The 15,825-nt window shown below is 41.1% G+C and overlaps 1 protein-coding gene across 2 annotated transcripts; it reads right to left on the reverse strand.

Annotated features, from left to right (window-relative positions):
* Window positions 1–4: 4 nt before the first annotated feature.
* SLC25A32 (solute carrier family 25 member 32) lies at window positions 5–15,805 on the reverse strand. 2 transcript variants are annotated; one of them, XM_069005285.1, is made up of 8 exons: window positions 15,616–15,805; window positions 11,344–11,494; window positions 10,220–10,305; window positions 8,857–9,017; window positions 2,746–2,859; window positions 2,045–2,190; window positions 453–590; window positions 5–236 (listed from the first exon to the last, which is right to left on the reverse strand). In XM_069005285.1, exons 1-7 carry the CDS (start codon window positions 15,785–15,787, stop codon window positions 455–457), a joined length of 966 nt encoding a protein of 321 aa, XP_068861386.1. In that variant the 5' UTR covers window positions 15,788–15,805; the 3' UTR covers window positions 5–236; window positions 453–454. The 2 variants fall into 2 exon arrangements, with proteins under 2 accessions (XP_068861386.1, XP_068861385.1); XM_069005284.1 differs by having other exon boundaries at window positions 5–590.
* Between the last annotated feature and the right edge of the window lie 20 nt (window positions 15,806–15,825).

Raw genomic sequence — 15,825 nt, forward strand, 5'->3', positions numbered from 1 at the left:
TGGATTCAGATGACATTCCTTGTTTTAATGATACTCAGAGACTTAGGACAGTTTTAACATGCCCCAGAGTTGCTTTCATATGAAGTTTTCTACCTGTGCAGGAGCAGAATCTCACCGTTATCTTGAGACTTGCTGAAACTGCTCAGAGGGTTATTCCAGGCAGGCCAGGATGAATGGAATTGCTGCACAGCTGCCTTCACCCAGTCACAGCACTATTATTTCACAGTTGCAGACATCTGTTTCAAGCAGACACAGCTGATTCAGGGAGGAAGGCAGCAACGCAGGAATGTTCAACAGGAGAGATGTTGGCGGGGTTTCACTGTCTCTACATTCTTTCCTCAAAATACCAGATCAATTCAAAGTGTCAAAGAAGACTGCTGAACTAAATTTCTCCCAGATCATAAATATAAAAAATAAAGGATAGATTCTTTCCTAGGAACACAAGTTCATACCTTTAATTATTTTCTTTTCTAAAACCAAGTAAAAAGCCAGACACGTTTTCATAAACTACAAAGGTAATACAGCAGGCAGGAGTCACTCTGATCACATTGGGTATAATTCCTTTGTAAAATCCAGGAATACCTTCTTTCCTTTAAAGACAAAAAAAAAAATCGGTTTTAATTAATGTCTTTTAATAGAAAAAATCAGACATAAACCAAAGGCTGGCATTTTATTTCTCATGCTCCCACCGAGACATGCACTTCAGGTTAGAAATGACAATTTTAGACAGTATTTAAAGTGCATCAAGTACTCACCCATCATTTTTCTCGTGAGCATATAATAGTATTATGTATATCAGTTATTTAGCCTAGGCTTTGAGTGGTTTTTGTGGGTATTGTCTAAGTAGAAGGCAATTTACTTTCTTCATGCTACAAGAACTGGCTAAACAGCTAAGGAAAGTCAGCATTCATTTTTTGAGAATTTAAGCACCCTCTCCAGAATTTTGATTCTACTGGCCAATAAATGAGAATCTAACTTGTCCCAATTTGAATCAGTGTTCATACTAGGGCTGTTAAAAAGTTTCAGAGACATTAAAATCTTAGCTCCTTAGCTGCAGGCTACACAGGCCTAGGACACCTGGAATGATGGGTAAACAGAGATCCTGGGGAGTGCTTGGGTGTGGTTTATACTACCCTCCCTAAGGTGCATTTGTTTCATCATGAGCACAGTAGTGGCCCCAGAACGGCTGTATTACACTTTATCAGAACTAATAAGCCTTCCTGTAGACTGCAGCACTGAAGGGCACAGCACTGAGACATCAAAGCTATTTTTGCTCTGAACTGCCTCCAATTGAAATGGTCATACTGCCTCTGAACCAGGGGTGCTCCTGGAACAACACAGCCTCATTCAGCTGGCATCTCTTCATAGCCCAGGACTCCATTCCCATCTCTCCAGCAATATGCTGCGACCCAGAAACACTGCCCAGAGCAAGGAAAGTACAGGATGCACATGCAGAGGTGGCCACCCTTAGTAATTACACAGTTCTGTGTGAAAACTCTCCCCTGCACTGTGGAACTCAGGGAAGGTTTGTGAGAAGATATGAATAGGTGTGAGGTCACAGGTCTCTAAAGGTCCTACAGGAAGCTGGGACTAGACTACAAAAGCAGTCAGGCCCCACGGTAACCCAGGGACATCAGCTCTGGCTAGCTCACTTCACCTTGCCAGGAATTTGGATTAGCCACTACTCCCAGAAGCACAATGCTCCTGTCCTATGGGATAAGCTAAAACAGCCCAAGTGAGACTTCTTTTAGTGTCCCAAACCTGCCATGTCAATGTTATTTTTTAGCCTGTGAAATTTGCTGGAGAAGAGAGACAGAATAAACAACAGAAACCTGCAGGGGGGCATTGACCCTCTCCTATCTCCTCCTTTGTCCTCAGCTTACTGCTGTTGGTGGCATCTTGCACAGTATGATCTTGTACAACTAACATTTTGTTTGCTCTAAACTCTACTGGTTCTGCAAGTCAGCACAGAAGCCAGTAAAGGTAGCTCTGATTCTGTAAAACTCAGTTTCCAACATGTAGGCTTTTAATTTTGCACACCTACCTCCATGTCCTGCGGATCACATCAAACACACCAGAATATGCGTTATGCTGGTCTTGAAGACGAGCTCGCACAACTTGATAGGGATATGTTGCTGACACAGCAAATATTTTGGATACAGCTGCCATCATTATGTATTCCACAGTGTTCTAAAAGCAACAAAAATTGTCAGGCTTGCCTTAAGTATGGTTTAAATTAGCCAGTTTACCAAAATTTTATTTGATTTTTAAATGTACTGCTAAAAATACTCAAGATTTCCCCCCCCTTACAATACAACACATTAAAAGAAACATCAATGTTTATTACATCAGTGCTACAAGTAACTGATTGTAACACATGTGTTGTGCTTTCTCATTCCCATCAAGAGAAACACTTCTTCCAAAAGTAGCTACCTTTCCCCAGCTTGCACCCAGTTTTCCAGGGATTAGTACCCCTACCCTCTGGTTCCACAAAGCAAGAGAAAACTCTCATTCCTCCCTATAAAATTCTCAAAACACTTGCCACAGTAAGAAGTCGGTTTTCAAAAACAGTGAAAACCAGCTGCTTGTTCCTAAAAGGTGAGAAAGTATTATTCCCTTCAATATAGTCTGCATTTCAATTAATGTATCAGTACTTTGTACATTTGGCTGCTGTATAACCCAACAAATGGAATCAACTTCTATTTATTCATATGCCACAACACATTTTTTTCTCCAGCACCATACCAGTTTTGTATCTGATACTCTGTTTCTATACTTGTTGTATCTCTCTTTCAAATCCTCATAGGCCATGAACTGCAGTGCTCCATGTGATGTTCCGAACAGACCAGGCACAAATCCCTAAAAAAAGGATAAAACAAGGTTAAAGGGCAACGTACAAAACCTAAACAACTTAACAGAACACAGCTCACACATCCACATTTGTCCTCCCTTAATGTACAGACTGTGCCCGCACAGCTGTTGCTGTTGCAGTCTGATTCAGAGCCAGTTCTGGGTTGGTGTTCCTAAGGACAGGTGTCACACAAACATTTAACAAATGCTACTTTTCTGACATACAGCCTAAAGTCACCTACTGAGTCACTGAGATAAAACAAGTGGCCCAGGGACTCCACCTCACAGAGCACAAGCTGGTAACGTCGATTAGGACTACAAGATCACAAATCAAGCTGTGGTCTTGCAAATGTGCAGCTCAGTGCCTGCCCCTTTCCAGAGACTGGCACTGAAGGGTTTGGTTCCCACCTGAGACTGGTAAGGCAATGACAGATGCTGGCAACTCAGTGAGAAGGGCCACCAGGAGCAGAGGTACAAAAAATTATTGTGATTGAGCCCTGGAAATAGATAGGTATGTGTTTGCATGTGTGTCTCTGTACAAATGTGTATCTATGAGATACATACATATATTTCTATACTAAAAATGTTTGTGTCTATATAGAATCATAGAATCATTTCGATTGGAAAAGACCTTTCAGATTATCAAGTCCAACCATAAACCTGACACTGCCACATCCAGCACCACACCATGGCCCCGTGGGAGAAGAGAGCGAGCTGCTCCAGCACTGTCTTTCTTACACACCCAAACACATGAAAATATACATCAACCTTCAGCTTCAAAAAAGTTGAAACGAACAGGGAAAACAGGTACTTTCTAAACTGTGCACAAGAAAGAGAAGGCAGGAGTTCCCCCAAGAGCAGGACTAGCTCCACTACAATGAGCTGCCAGCTGCATGGCTTCTGAAAAGCACTAATCCTCTTTTTGAAGAGTTGGTCACCTACACTGAAAAAAACAAATAAATGGGGGATTAATCATCTTGGCCAGAAAGGGACTGAAAAGCTTGCTGCAAACTGTTGGGGGACAACTATAATGGAGTAAGTGATCAAAATGTGGTTAAAAGCACTCAAAGAACCAAAGTTTCAAAAAAAAAAAACCCAAAAAACCCAGCAAACCCAAAAACTGAACAGTTTTATTTCCTATGATCCATTCAGGCAAGAAAAAGGAATTTAAAAATGTGCCCAGACGCCAAACTCTTTGTTAGACTAAGAGGGAAGCCCAAAATGTTGAATAAAGACTTATAAGTATATGATTAAAAGCCTGGAGAAGGGGAAAAAGAGGGATTCCCATAGGAGTCCACTGAAATAGTGTTAAAACGAGACAAAATAATAAAACTCCTAAATTTCAGAAAAACCCCCAACAACTAAAACTACAGCAGGCACAAAAAATTGCACAGATAATACACAAAATACCACTTCAGGGATCAGCTTTCTGAATGCTACATACACATTTCTTAAGTATTTCAGTCATTTGGGAAATGATTTTTTAGCATTTCTTTGATAAATGAGGATAAATTTCTTCTCACAGTAGGAAATAATGGTCATGAACTCACGATCAGTGACCACAAACCGATGAAATGCATTAAGGGCTAGTGAAAGTCCCAGTAAAAACACTTCCCCATATGAGAACAAGTGGAATTAAACCACAGATCTGTATTTTGTCAGCTGTAAGCATGAAGTGAAGTTTGAAGCCAAAGGGCCCCAAAAAAGGGAAAAGGACAACTTTGGTTTTCAGAAATCCTGGATCACAGAACAAAATAAAAGTAATATAAAAACAGAAGGTGGAGAGAAAATAAAAATGTCAAAGAAAAAATTATCTGGGTCACCAGAAAAAGGAACAATATGAAACTTATGGGCAGAGCAGGGAAAATCTTCACAAACATTTCCCTGTGATTAGACAGTAAAACTCCTAAAGGACAGTGGAAGTAATTGTTCTCCACTTGGAAAGAATTAGAATGATGTATTTATATCATAGAAGAATGAGGTAACATTTTCCCTGCCAAAAAAAGAAGGATGTTGAACAACCTTTAAGAGGGCTAAACTTTTAAACTTAAGCCAGAAGATTTGGATAACTTGCACCCAAGAGTCCTAAAGCATCTACTGATTGATACTTCATAAATAAATACCAGCATGCTTTAAGTCTTGTGCTGATGACACAAGCTTCCAAAGACTAAGGGACTTTTAATGTTGGGCCAATATTAAAAAATGCAAGAACGGAGTGAGGTGACTGTCAGCCAATGTGCCTCAGTAAAATAAGAGCTGACCCAGGCTTCTATTGGTCATAGAAAACAACGTATTCTTATGGAAAAATGTTTCAAAGCAAAACTGATTTCTTCACAGCACTGAAGTATCTCGGCTGAGGAAGTTTTTGAAACATATTCTATTTTCTTGTTCTTAGAATAATTTAATACAAAATTCCTTCTTGCCACAAAATTTGACAGAATTTAATATTTATTTGATCTATAATATGACTGTAAAGATAAATTTTAAAATAATTTAACTTCATGTATTTCTTGTTAGTTTTCACTTTAATATTCGATATACACCTTTAGAAGATTTTTGACATGAGGGCTTGACAAAATGAACGGTTTCTCAAAGAAGTCCTGTTTCAGCTCTCTTTTAAAGGATTAGAACAATAGACAGAATTAAATATGTAATTAGAAATTTAAATGGTAAAGCATATAATTCTGAGCAGCAGACAGTGGGAATAAAGAAGTATTCTAAAGTTGGCTTAAAGAGTTTTAAGTGCTGAAAATCTGTGACAAGAGGAAAATGTCCTGTTGGTTAGTGTTTCAAAGGTTACACATCACAATAAAAAGAAACACAGGCACATGTACACACTGGAAAGCCTGTGCTTCTTAGTAAAGAAAGGAACAAGGTTCATTTGGTGATGTGGTACTCACATCGCTGCCTGAAGTGTTTGACAGCACTCAAGCCAGAGCAGCCTCTGCTACATGTTTCAGAAGAATGCAGCAAATACCCCTTGTAATCTCTTCAGTGTTGCCTTCATTTGGGCTCTCAGTGTGTCAAAGACTGGTACTATCCGAGTGCCCTGCTCCGACAACTCGTGCAGACAAGACACTGAAGTCGCCATTATCATCTTGATTCCTTCATGGTGAAAAATGTTACCATCTTTTATGTGAAAGCTACTTATGCTTATGTCTCTCTGTAGAACCTGCAACTTAAGTTAAAATCAAGATGGCCAAATCTCAATGGATTTTGCTACATTCAAGTACAAAGATACACAAACCTTACAAGCTTCATATTTATAAGAAGAAAAATTACATAAGCAAAAGCATTGCAAAATAAAGAGAACTCGGTGCCTTAGCCACTAAGGGACCAGAAAAAGTACTTTACTCTCCATAGAATCTTGCCTACCAAGGGTGAAATGACAACACACAAGTGTCTAAACATATTTCACTTGGTAACGAGCACACATTACTGCTATGACTTTTGTTGTTGTCAGCATACATTATTCTCAGTCTTGATGCACCTGGACTTTACTTTAATCTCTTTAAATTTTCTGCATTTCCTGTATATTTTACTGTTGTTTATTAAACATTGCTCTATTTCCAACTGCTGCTTCTATATCATCCCTAAAAGAGAACAAAAAAAGCACATACAGAAGTATGGAAGCCATGAAGGATGCTAGTTGCATTCCTGACTGATGTCTTAGTAGTCAGTCACTTTAGACTATACATCTAGCAGTTTCTCAATAGCTCAGATGTATTTTATGTTTTCCTAAAAGCACCAATCCTACAATGTTATAATTATTTTACCATGTTTTGTCTCTCCTACCTTATGATTGAAAAGAACACAGCACTTGTAACATGAAGATGGTTGCATGACATTCAACTTAACAGCAAAGTAATTTTTAGAGCTCAGGTCTCCAACAGATCCATAGGTGTGTTCAAAGTACATAACTCCAAGCTGTTTTTTAATTCAGCCTGGTGTGCAGCTCTGTCCCCAGTCATCTGGGGGATGGAGGCCAAAAGACAAATGCTAATGGATGGAAGGTGTGGAAGATCACTGACTGGATGATTATGGGGGTAATGAGTGAAGGAGACTTCTGCCTTTTCAAAACCAGGCCAAGTTCAAGAGGAACAACTTACTGAGGAACCCAGATTCAGATGAACTGTATTTAACAATCAATACCCAGCAGAGCTAATAAAGACAGCTTTGATCCCTGCTAGAAAGATTGATGTATCCTGACTTTACCAGTCTCGTGCCTCAAAGGACTGAAAGGATTTGCTCAGATCAGTAACAGCATCTGTGCAATAAAGAGCAATACCAAACTGCTTGGTCAGAAATACCATTCTTCAGAAGACCGATCTCAAACAGAAAAAACCTCCTTCCAGATTTTCTTTCCAATTCTATCTATCTGAGACAGTTGCTCTAGTTGAGATCCCCTTATTTGCGAAAAGGTGGTACTATCTGAGATCCCCGTATTTGCTATAAGGAATGCTATCTAAAATGAAGACTATGAGGGAAAAGAAGACATTTGTGTGTACTACAACTCCTGTGACTCAGGGCAATTAACAAAGCTTTAGCTGTGCGATTTCAAGCAGAGCAAGAAAAATAAAAACTCCCCCAAACACTGAAATGGAGGAAGGCTAAAGTATGTACAAGTCAAAGAGCCAACTGAAGAGGTGCCTTTTCCCCCAGTACAGACAAGGTTAAGAGAGTCCTGACGTCATATGGAAGTTTCTCAGTGTGCATACTTATGTAGGTCACTCAGGACCTATTTAGGTCACCTTCTTTGCAGATTTAAGCAAGTAATTTGCTCTTTCAAAGGAAATAGATGGTTTAGTCCCACACTTGCAGATTAACAGTACAAAGAAGTGTCTAGTGCCAAAGGCAACACATGCTACATGCATGAATAATCTGAAAAGAAGGGTGGAAGGACATCTTAAAACCTAACAGATCCAAGAAATTAGAACTTATCTACATGGAACAGAGCAGACATCCTGGCAGGCAAATCAGAAATCCTGACAATTTCAATATAGGAATAAGTAAGGTGCCTTGCTCCCGGTGTTACAATTTGGCATTCATTGCCATGAAGCACACAAGTCTCACAGCACAAGGGAGATCACATTTTTCACTGAAAATAAAAGAAGCTAATGTTCAGTAATCAGGACAATTTCTAAGAGAAAGTGGTCTTCTTCCCTATCCCTGGCTGGATGAGGCTCTGAGCAGCCTGGTCTAGTGGAAGGTGTCCCTGCCCATGGCAGGGGGGTTGGAACTGGATCATCTTTAACATCCCTTCCAAGCCATTCTATGATTCTATGATTCTGCAGCATTACTTGCAGGAGAGGAGCCAGACTGAATTAAAATAGGTTTCTTCACAACTTCCAGGCACTGATGAATGCATCTTGATGTCATGACCTGAAGGGAGGAGGAGGCAAAAAGTCCAAATCCAGTTGCCATCTGTTTCTCTAAATTAAAGGGAACAAAAAACCCACACATATGCAGACCATATTTAGAAGTCTGCAAATTTAATGTATCTAGACCTGACAGATTAAAGACATCAATAACCAGAGGGAAAATAAGCAGTTGTGAAACTTTCCACTGCGGAAGAAAAAATTAGCAAGCACTTTAGTCATGTTATCTTCCAGAAGATGTTAGAAATACAGAGATAAGGGATAAAATGGAAGGAAGTACTACCAACAACATAGGTTACATTACTGCTGCCCTGCTTATCCAAATTCTAATTATAGGAAGACTCAAAAAAATTAAAAAGCACTTTATAGTTTACTCTCCTATCACCCAACAGAAGACGACTTAGTCATACATAAAGCTTACACTGTATTCTTCAGGATCTCCTATATTTCAACAGTATAATGGCTTTTCTTCTGATTAAGCCTTTTTGCTGCAGTTCTTCAGTGGGAAAGACTCACAGAATAAAAGTGAGCTATTATCAATTTTTTTTTTGTAGACAAATATTTACAAGTCTCACCATGCTACTGAGTGGTGCCAGGCAATCCTGGAATTTTTCTTAAGTGTGGTTACCTTATACAAGCCACGTATGCCCTCTGTCTTGTATATCTTTATGAGAGCATCACACATCCCGCTGTACTGCCGCTTGGAGGGATCCACGCCAGCGTTATATTGTAGCACAAGTCGAGTCTTTGTTACCCATATTGGGTTTGTAATGCAGAGAGTCATGGCTCCTGAGAACAGATAGAAGTTACACGGACTGTTATGCCAACTCCAAAGCTTTACCCAGTTTTTTCAGTCCAGTGTAACACACGCTTCTACAATGATAAAACTACCTTTCCTACCAGTGCACTCATATTGTTTAAAACAGGCAAAGTTTATGCCCTCCATTGCTCCCTCTCTCTCCCTTCAAAGCTCACAATCAAGTCCAATTTACTCCTGCTGGGGGGAACTTTTGCAGAGCATATGTATTTTTGCATATTCCTATTGCTTCACCTTTGCAGAGTAAGTAGTACAATCTGTTGTATATAGGAAATTTCTTAATGTAGCACTGACTATCCGAGTTATTCTTCAGTATACAATAATTCAAAATTTAATGGACACCTCTGTGATGAGAAATTTGCTTAATAATATTGACAAATTAATAGCAACAACCTGTTATAGCTTTATAGGTTACTAAAAATACCATTGTAACAGAATCCATTACTATTTTTCATGCCAAACAACACGCCTTATATTTCAACATTAAATGAATGCTTCAAAATCCTAATAAAAAGTCTTCTGAATTGCCTGTACAGCATGTAGTGACAGACAAGGGTGGATGGCTTCAAACTGAAAGAGAGTAGGTTTAGATTAGCTATTAGGTAGAAATTCTTTACTGTGAGGGTGGAGAGACACTGGAACAGATTGCCCAGAGAAGCTGTGGATGCCCCATCTCTGGAAGTGTTCAAGGCCAGGCTGGATGGGGCCCTGGTCAACCTGGTGTAGTGAAAGGTGTCCCTGCCTGTGACAGGGGGTTGGAACTAGATTATTTTTAAGGTCCCTTCCAACCCAAAGCATTCCATAATTCAACAGGCCTTATCCTTTCCAGGTTCAAGTGTTAAACATTTAACAAGTTAACAATCTGACAGCAGCAGATTTCTATAGTTACATTTTGGGACCCAGTATAGCACTAAATATGGAAAACACTTATACAGAATGAAAACAAGGACAGAAGAAATTTTGACAACTGCTAATTCTGCACAAAACTGAGGACCACAGTGACCTATTTATTTGTGCTAGACATCATTATTTTATGTACAGACAATAAATGACTGCATTTGGGCTGGAACACTTACACTTGCCACTTTAAGAAAAAGGTGCACTGACACAGAAAGGCAGCTAGCAGTATATGGAAATGCTAGAAATGAACATTAGTCGTTGCATTTAAACTCACCAGCCTCTGCAGCTGACACTAAGTGTTCGCTTGCACTGAGACTTTCCATCTTCCCTTCCTTCTTGTAAGCTTTGATGGCATTGTAACTGGAAAACGTAAAACACAATTTAGTAAAGGTGAAAACAGACCTACATCACAAAAAACCCAAGCCCAGAATGACATACCTGACTTAAGATCATGGTGCTACACAGCCTTTGAAGAAAAGGTATCCAAACTATCTTTGTTTAATTGATTCACTGATCTCTGAGGAGTTGGGTCTTTAAAGTGAACTATGGTAATATATATTTAAGTTGTATTATCAAACTGTCAGTATCACTGGGACTGCGTCTTGAAAATTACCAGATAGCAAGAATTAGCTTTCAAAGGAACTCCTTTTTATTGGGAGCCACAGTGCTAGGTATCTATCCTCTAGCTCAGAAATCCACTGAGCTTTCTTCTCTTGATCCAGTTTGCAATCTTTGTGGATTAAGAAATGGTCAACAGAAGATGAACTGTCAATAGGAATCTACAGCAAAGCTTAAGGACTGAAGCACAACAATAACAGAGTCTATACAACCGATGTGAGCTTTGCTTAGGCATACCAGCTAACTGATCCCTAAAATGTTTCAATTAATAGGGATAAGCAGTAAATTAAGTCCCAGTAACAGAATTAATAAAGTAGAATACTAAAAAAATGGGCTTTATAAGCAAAGTCCATCAACTGACAAAAACAATGAAAGAATTGTCACTAAAATGGTTAAAAATCAAACATTTAGTTTTTAGTAGAAAACTTCATGTTCTTTAATTCTTAAGAAATCAATTTAGGTTCTTGCTTTTTGAGAGGTTTTAACCACAGTGTATTGGCACTTTTAGAGGATTCTTTATGGGTAATATCACCACCTCTCAAGTTCCATAGTACTTTCACAGCATCAAGGGAATGCACTGTACCTGACAAAGGAACAGGTCTCTGACTCAAACTGCTTAAATTCTAAAACAGTAAACCATAATAAAGGGTAACAGACATGGACTAGCTAAGAGAATCACAAGTCTGTAAGTCACTTAGCACATTTTTATACCCCACAAAGAAGATGCATATCCGAACACTACATCGTGCAGGGCATGACACACTTTACAGTTCTACTTACAAGAAAAAGTAAAGTCCCCAGGAAGCCCCTGCTCCCACCATGTTTGGAGTTACCCCTTGATACAAGCCTCGTAGTCCTTCATGCTTCCAGACAGTGGTCATACAGTGGAGAATCCCATTGTACTTTGGCCTCAGCTCCAATCCATCACTCACTATGAAAGAAAGAAAGAAATTATACTGGAAAACGTTTCAGGAAGCATAAAATTTAACTGCATCCAAGCTAACACAGAAGCACAAAGCAAGCTACAAATGAACACGAAATCTAGCTGATCAACTGTGTTACAAAAGGATTATTTCACAAGTATGCAAGAGTTGAGGTTTATAGCTTTATAAGCCTGTGTCATGGGTTAGCTAGCATAGTCTTGGAAGTGATGTTCTCGCAAAGGAGTGCTTACAGCTTCCCCCATGATCTGACAGAACCTATCAGCTGGCCAGTTTGAATATGAACAATTCTTTAAGCCACTTAAAATTGTGACCACCTCTGTGATACACACTTAAGAACAGACAAATGCCCCCCCCAAGCTCTCTCTCGTTTCTGGTGCTGGGACAGGTGGCTGCGGGCCACGGCCATCCTGGAGCTGATGGGCCCTGCTCCACCCATGGAACGCCCCCCACGGCCCTGCTGTGGGCAGCCAGAGCAGCTCCGCTTCCCCCCCCTCCACTTCGATAAGCCACATTCCAGCTGCAAGGCCGAGGTGAGATTAACCCTTTTAGTGCTGTGAAGAGCTGAAAACCTGAGGGAAGAGAGAGAGGAGATGCTTAAAGCTGAAAGTCTGTTGTGAAGCTATGATATATCAGAGTACCCGTTGTAATTTCATGAAGATATGGGGGGTGGAGTGTTCAGTTCAACTTGTAAGCAAAAGCACCTGTGCTCAGATAGGCAGATGCTGACACAGCTGTAATTTCATGAGAAGTTTGAACAGGGAGAGATGGACCAGATGAGGACTTTTGCTCCAAATGGGAAAGGAGAAAACCTCAGTTCCTAGAGATGCTCCCAGAGATAGTCCTAATGATGAAGATGAGGAAGACCCTTTGCTCCCAGGGAAGGAGAAGGGCCTCTGTTCTTAGAGATGAAATGCTCCCAGAGATGGGTGAAGAGAACTTTTGTTTCTGAATGGCTCAACCTTAAAATTAAAAACCCCAAAAACCTTCAAGAGTGGACCCTCGAAAGCAGTTGTGGGAAAAGCTGCAAGTCGGGGGAAGGGACTCACATATGAGCAGAGAGACTCCTCTTCCTAAATGGACTGAACAGAGTTATTTGGAAGTGGGTGGCTGTCTCATTGTGATACTGTTTTCATAGCACGAGCAAGAAGAGACTTCTCTTTCTAAATGGACTGAACAAGGTTATTATGGAAGTGGTAAACAGACTAAACATCTCAAGGGCTGTCTTTTTACATTGTCAGTGGGAGAAGGGAGGAAGGTGGGGGGAGGAGGAGAGTTCTGAAGGTATGGTATAATTTTTTTTCCTCTTTTAGGTCTGTTAATAAACTTCTTTATATTCTTTCAGGTTGGTGCCTGCTTTGCATTTCTCCTAATTCTTATCTCACAGAAGGTAAACAGTAATGAGTATTTTGGACGAAACCACTACACTAAATTGGTGTTTCCGCCTGGTTACAGAACCAAACCCGCCACAGCCTGGAGTTCAAGAACTTAGAAAAAAAAAGGGGGGGGGTTGGAAAGAAACAAAAAAAGAATTCCTTAGCTCAGTAAGAGGAAAGTTCCTATCAATCTGTCAAGGCTAAACAAACGCACTTTTGTGCATTTTTGATGAGGAGCAGATTTGAAGTTTTCTGTCTCTTCTTTTTAGCACTCCAGCAATTTTGCATCATATTTCAAGTGATATGAATGGGATCCTTGACAACATGTTTCTCCAAGTTGTTTAGACAAGTCCCAAGTAACAACTCTTAAATTCAAATTTTCTCTTTAAAATGTTCTATAAAGCAATGGGTCATATCTTACTGATTCCCAAGTCAGTTTTTACCAGAATACTCAAAGGTTTCTTCTCCCACCTAATAACCTAATTGGTTAGCTGGTTGTCCAAATATTCAAAAAATGTCACTTCAAAAATATAGAAAACACACAAGTTTTTGTTTGACAGATCATGTAGAACATGGATGTCCACCAAACTTGGAGTGGTAACTACTATTGCTCCTACCATAACAGCAAGGGAGTAAGTTGATTACTGACGACATGTGATATGGTGCATGGTGAGATGATAAGAGGTAACAAACACAAGCTGAAACACAGGAAATTCTGACCAGAACTTTTTATCCAGCAGAGAGGCCAAATACTTGAACAAGTTGCCTGAAGAACCTCTTTGGCGCTACTCAAAACTCCAGCACACATGACTGAGCAAACTGATCGAAGCAGAGGTTATCTGAGTAGAGGGTGAACTCCTTAGCTCTCTTTGGACCTAAATTACTCTACGATGCCAACATAGCAGCGGCTTTCATTCTTAATATAGACGTATGGCTAGACTGCAACTGTACTGAAAATTGATCTCCAAGTTTTACAATGAGTGTAGCTTTTGTGTCCCCATCAATATTAACCCTGGTTAATATTGATGCCTGGTAAACAGGCATTTTCTGTTCAGTGCCACATTTGTTATTCATTCCCCTTGCACTTTGTGTCCAGTACTGCACACTGTGACAGATTTCAGCATTAAAGACAAAATGCTTTTGATGAGCAGTGTGACAAGGCCTCAGCACCTTGACAACCACTCAAAACTAGAACACAAACACCTCTTTTCTCCCTCCTGAATGAGTGCTGCTAGACCTTTCCCAAAGACATTTCTCAATTTTTTTTTGCCATACAAACACTAGATCAAGTTTATAAACATATTAAACAACATGGGAAATCAGAGACATGAATGCAAGTCTTTTTGTCAATGATGCTGCCAAGAATCTTCACAACATCCATTTCTGATATCAGCTCCTACTCCCTGGTTGAAGACAAAACATAGGAACTGTTATTTTCAACCCAAACAAGCATGTGAAAGTACGTGACCTCCAAAAGCCACCTAATCCAAACATGTACTAAAACCAGATCTAATTAGATGTGGTTACCTAGGGACATGACCAGTTGACTCCTGAATGTTTCCGTGGCTGAAGAGATTACAGCCCCTGGGCAACCTTTTCCAGTATTTGACTATTCTCACAGTAAAATAACTGGAATTTTCCACGTTCATGCTTATGCCTGCTCCTTTCTGGCCTATGAACTATCTCCAAGAAGAATCTGGCTTTACCTTCTCTGTGTTTTCCAATAACATTGTCACAGACTGCAATTTTAGCTCCCCTCAGCCTTTCCTTTCGGAGGCCAAATCGATCCTGTTCTGTCAGCCTGTTCTCCTATCCCATGTGCTCCAGCCCCTTCACCAGTCTGGTGGCCTCCAATGAAGTCACACCAGTGTCATTGTCTTCCTTCCTTGTCCGGGAGATCCCCAAACTAGACACAGTACTTCCGACGTAGTCTTACAAATGGAAAATAGAGAGAAAAGAACACTTCTGCTGGCTATGCTTTTCACAATGCAGCCCAGGATGTGCCCAAAAAGGACATGCAACGTTTTAAATTTTGTAAAATGTCTGATAGTTTGGTTTTGAGATCTTAAAACACCCACGTATCTACTTAAGAAAAGAATCCAAAGATACAGTAAAATGTTTCAATCTCTCTAAAAGACAATATGATAAATGGTGGACGAGTTTCTCAAATTAGCAGAAAAGTCAAGAGGAGTCGTCGTTTCCCTGTGGAAAAACAAACTAGTTAAGAGTTTTCTGCAAAACAATACCACTACTGTTAACAACCAAGGTTATTCCAAAGCTACCCCTACGCTCTGAGTGTTGAAAATCTGTGGAATAAAGGTGAACTTTGAACGCGGGCTTGGGACAACCCGCCTGTTAAAAGCAGGCAGTCCTCCGGTGTCCCCTGGCACTGGTGGTCATGAAAGCGGGGGAGGAGGCTGGCCAGCTCTCTAATCTGCCTGCAAACAGCTCGTGGCACACAGCACATTTTACAGTCCCTACAAGTGATAAGAAAAAGCTCTGGGATAGTAGGGAAGAGAGTCGGAGGCCATCCCTTTCGGCTTACGGCCAGTTTATTCCAAGCCGCGGGGCTGCCCCGCCGGCACCCGCGCTGCTGCAGCCGCACACGGGGCCGGGCAGAGCAGCGCGGGCGTCGGGCAAAAAGCCCGGCAGGTCCCGGGCCGGGCACGGCGAGCTCCGGCACGTCGGTGCGTCTTTAGCTCAGGACGGCGGGGGGGCGGCCGGTCCGGCCTCACCTGCGAAGCGGATCTTGACAAGGTCCAGCGGGTGCAGCACCAGGGTGGACAGGACGCCGCCGCTCATTCCCGCCGCCAGGTTCTCCAGCCGCACGTGCCGCAGCACGGAGCGCGCCGGCGGCTCCCGCGCCAGCGGCTCGCGCGCCGCACACGCGGGGCCCGCGCCACCCATCGCAGGCGCGGGGCCGGGGCGGGGCTCGCGCCCTCGCG

Source organism: Aphelocoma coerulescens, chromosome 2 (genome assembly GCF_041296385.1).
Source record: "Aphelocoma coerulescens isolate FSJ_1873_10779 chromosome 2, UR_Acoe_1.0, whole genome shotgun sequence".
Taxonomy (NCBI): Eukaryota; Metazoa; Chordata; class Aves; order Passeriformes; family Corvidae; genus Aphelocoma; species Aphelocoma coerulescens.

Bases quoted from the DNA above. Each gene is read 5' to 3' on its own strand.
- SLC25A32 (XM_069005285.1), bottom strand. From the start codon at position 15,787: ATGGGTGGCGCGGGCCCCGCGTGTGCGGCGCGCGAGCCGCTGGCGCGG. The intron at 11,495-15,615 runs GTGAGGCCGGAC...TTTCTTTCATAG, and splicing joins TGTCAAGATCCGCTTCGCAG to TGAGTGATGGATTGGAGCTG. The intron at 2,191-2,745 runs GTATGGTGCTGG...TGTTGCTTTTAG, and splicing joins GAGTATCAGATACAAAACTG to AACACTGTGGAATACATAAT.